General features: G+C 41.1%; 1 protein-coding gene across 1 annotated transcript in view; it reads right to left on the reverse strand.

The window, feature by feature from the left end:
* Positions 1–3,932: 3,932 nt before the first annotated feature.
* Positions 3,933–4,019, reverse strand: part of BANP (BTG3 associated nuclear protein) — a gene marked incomplete at its 3' end in the record, with an annotated part of 50,195 nt that continues 50,108 nt past the window's right edge. The window contains exon 8 of the mRNA XM_057382943.1: positions 3,933–3,977. Within this exon, the coding sequence (XP_057238926.1) occupies positions 3,933–3,977 (45 nt within the window). The remainder of the gene's footprint in view (positions 3,978–4,019) is intronic.

Here is a 4,019-nt window from a genome sequence, read left to right on the forward strand (position 1 = left end):
CACAAATGGCACCCCTGGAGCTCAGACAGAGGAACAGGACAAGGAAAACCCGAGGAGCATCCAGACAGAACCAGCACCACGTGACAAGAAAAACCCATAAATGAAGGGCGCTAAAGGAACACAAACAAAACAAAAGGGCAGCGATTGCTGCAGATGGGCCCCGATAGCTTTGTGAGCGGGGCCATTCCGCCAGCAAAGCCTTTTATTACCCAAAGCTCCAATAAGAGCCAGCTCAGAGCTGGGCCACAAAATGATTTTTTCTATTTCAAAGATTATCACTTCATATCTCATCTCTCCTTATTAAGTTTACAGCAATATTAAAACAAGGTTTGGGTGAATAAAGGACATAATGGGCTCCGAAAACAGAACCCTCAGAGCATCACAAACGGAATTTTAATGGAACAAACCCCACCTGATCAGGAGAAAAAAGTGAAATATTTTACAGGAAATCTCCTCTTTCAAAAGCTTCATTAAGAAATCTTGTTTTACAAGGAGCACAGGTGACTCTGTGAACCAAGGCACTATCACAGAAATCCTGSAGCAGATTAACGAATCGCCTCTGTTAATTCTTTCCAGCAGCCAGAATGTTTTACAAATGGAAAAAATGTCCTTTAGGGAGGAAAAGAAATTCCTATTTCATGTCAATATGAAAAGGAAAGCTGATTTTGCCGTCTCTCTGGACATTTTGCTGCTTTTGATCAGCAAGGAAAAGAAAAATGAGAGGTTGGAGAGGTGGGAAAGGGCCAAAAAATGCCAAAAATCAAAGATTTTGCTGCTGTAGACTTTGCTGCAGCAGAGATCTCTATCTTCAGGGTTAAAGATAAGAAAAGACAAAAAAAAACCCCAAACCAATGTGAGGTTGTTGATGGGGAGTAATTAATGACAATTAATAGATGGGGGAAAGCTTCATTTGGAATTGAAAAGCAACTGCAAACTTCTGTATTTGTTATCTCCCTGCTGAGCTTCTGGACAAGACAAAGTGTTAAACAAAATTATCCCAATAAAAGTTACCCCAATTAAATTCAAATTATCCCAATAAAAGTTACTCCAACAAAATTCAAATTATCCCAATCAAAGTTACCCCAATAACATTCAAGTTATCCCAATCAAAGTTACCCCAATAAAATTGAAGTTATCCCAATAAAAGTTACCCCAATTAAGAGAGGATCAAGGACTTCACATGGAAAAGTAGAGCAAAAAAAAATCCCATGACTGGGGAGGGATTCAATACCAAACTGAGATTTTTTAGGAAGATCCTCATTTTTCTGCCTCGTGGYAAAGCAAAAACACCTTTGTGAACCTCAACCCCCAAAAACCTCGGTGAGCTTCACTGCCACAATTCCCTGCATTCCCATTTTCATCCTGAGCTGCAAATTAACACCAATTAACGCCCTTTACCAGACCCCAGCAGAGAAATATCCACCCCCAGACCTTCAGCACATGAAAATTTTGAATTTTTTTCACCCCCACAGCAGTGACCCCTTCCTTCCTTCCCTTCCTTCCCATCTCAGCCCAATCTGCTCCTGCCTTCCCTGGTTTTTCCTTTCCCATYTGGAAATTCCAGTTGGATCCAAACCTTTGCAAAGCACCCCAAAATCCCTTTTGCCAGCCTCTCTCATTTTGAAATCAGTTTTTTTGTGCATTTAAAGGCACACAAGCACAGCCCCATGAGATGCTGCCTCGTCCTAACCCATCACACGGAGGCTGCTTGAAAACTGAGGGAAAAAAGCCAAAATTTTGCTGATTTTGCAGAGTTTTTTTTTTACTCTTTCCCTGCTCCAGGGTGATTGAAAGAAACCAACTTAATCCAGGATCAGAACCCAGCCAAGGAAGGATCTGTTTCAACAGCTGCAGATATCAGAAACAAACTCAATTTTTGGAGCTGTTATTTCATTTCTTGGCCTGGCATTTTGGGACCTCCTTTAGTTATCCATGGAAAAACTTGGGAAGTGCTGCCACTCCATAAAACCAAACAAAACTTCCTAAAAAGTTATGGATTTGAGGACAATTTACTCCAATTCCTGAAGAAATATCTGTTCAAAATAATATCTTTCTCTCCAAGCCAACTGAGCAGTTTTGAAGCTCCACCTGAGCTGTGTTGAGTTTTTAATTTTATTTTTTTCCTYGTAACAACCAAGATTGTTATTCCAGGAGATTGTTAGAATGGGGGGGAACCTTTGGAATGCCACAGCAGCACCAGGAGCACAGAAATTCCCCCTGGAGCATCCCTGAYCCCACCAAAAAACCCTTCCCAAGGYRCTGTGGGAGCTGCTCCTTCCTCCCACCCCAAATTTCCTCCTCATTCCTGCAGAATAAAACTCAGGATCAACTTAATGCTGCTGCCCTCTGCTGCTCCTGGAGCAGGGACAGGGAAAAAACTTCCTCCAGTGGATTAATTAATGATTGAGCAACTGAAATCAAGGGTTTGAGCTGATTTAAAGCCAGAATTAAACGCATTATATTCAAATTAAAAATTGTGTAAGATGGGTTCTTGTTTTATTTTGGATAATAAATTGAGTTTGGGGATAAAAGATTGAGTTTTGGGATAAAAGGTTGAGTTTTGGGATAAAAGGTTGAGTTTTGGGAATGATATGTTGAGTTTTGGGAATGATATGTTGAGTTTTGGGATAACAGACTGAGTTTTGGGATCATAGACTGAGTTTTGGGATGACAGATTGGGTTTTGGGATCATAGATTGAGTTTTGGGATAAAAGATTGAGTTTTGGGATGATAGATTCAGTTTTGGTTAATTTATTGAARGGAAAGTTGAGGAAATGCAATTCCTGCTCCATCCAAATCCCTCATCAGAGGAGGAAAATGGGCAGGAATGGGATCTTTCCCTCTCTCAGAGCACCCCTTGCATTCCAAACTCACCTGGGACACATTTCTTTATGGAATTCACACAAAATTCCCTTTTCTTTTGGAAAATCAGACGGAATCCTGCAGATTTCCCACAAAAGCACTTTGGCTTTTTTCCTGCCAAACCTCTCCTGGATCCTCCTGCTTCCCCCAACTCCCCTGCAGTGAATTAAATCYTAATTCACTCCCTAATTTTTCACTCCTGAAGCAGAACAAATCGCTGGCTCTCCTGGAGAACACACAATCCTATTTCACATTTTAAAGCACATCAACTTTTCCATTTAAGAACGTGGTTATTAATCAAATACTGCTTGCCTGGTGCCATTTTAATTAATTCCTAAATTGGAGAAGCACTGGATATGAGGAATTGTTAAAAAAACAGAATTAAGGAATGGGAAAATGCTGGAATTACCCTTTTCCACCTCTTTATGTGTCTCACAGCTCCAGGAAGAAAAGAATGGAGGGAAGGAAAAAGAAGGGCAGGAAATCAGAGCAGACAAATGGGAAAACTCCTGGTAATTCCTCAGAATCAAATGGAAGCACCGAAAAAAACCCAAAATTTCCCAGCACTCCGAGGTTTCCAGCCTAATTATTTCTGCATCTTGGAATGATTCCATCCATTCCATGGCCAGAGATGCCAGAAAAACACTGCCACTTCCACAAAACCYCAGGAAAAGCAGCTTTTCCTGACCACAAAACCCTCACCAACCCAACTTCTCAACAGCAGCAAAAGAAATGGGGAAGAGCTGCTTCTCCCAGGGTAAGCACGGAATGAAAAGTGAAAAAGTGGGAAAAAAAAGAAGCAAAAAACTGCTTCAAGCCTGGAAATAAATGTTGGGTTCATATCTGAGGCCACAGCTGAGAGACAAGAACTCCCTGTCACCAACCCATGGAGAGGAAAAAGGAGGGGAAAATCACAGGGAGAACATTCCAGGAATGATGAACCAAATATTTCAAATATTTCACTCCCATTTGAGCATTTCACRAGTTCTTGATCTCGTTCAAAAGGCATTAATAATTATAATTTGGGATTATCCCAAATKAAAAAGGTTTAAATGTGGTGTTGGTCCTACCTGCCCGTCCTGGCCCACGTGCACCTGGTGGATCTGCAGGTTTCCCTGCAAGAGAAAAAAGCAGAAAATCAGCAAAGTTTGGGGTTT

Source organism: Malurus melanocephalus, unplaced genomic scaffold (assembly GCF_030028575.1).
Source record: "Malurus melanocephalus ecotype Western Australia unplaced genomic scaffold, MMel_1.1 scaffold_593, whole genome shotgun sequence".
NCBI lineage: Eukaryota > Metazoa > Chordata > Aves > Passeriformes > Maluridae > Malurus > Malurus melanocephalus.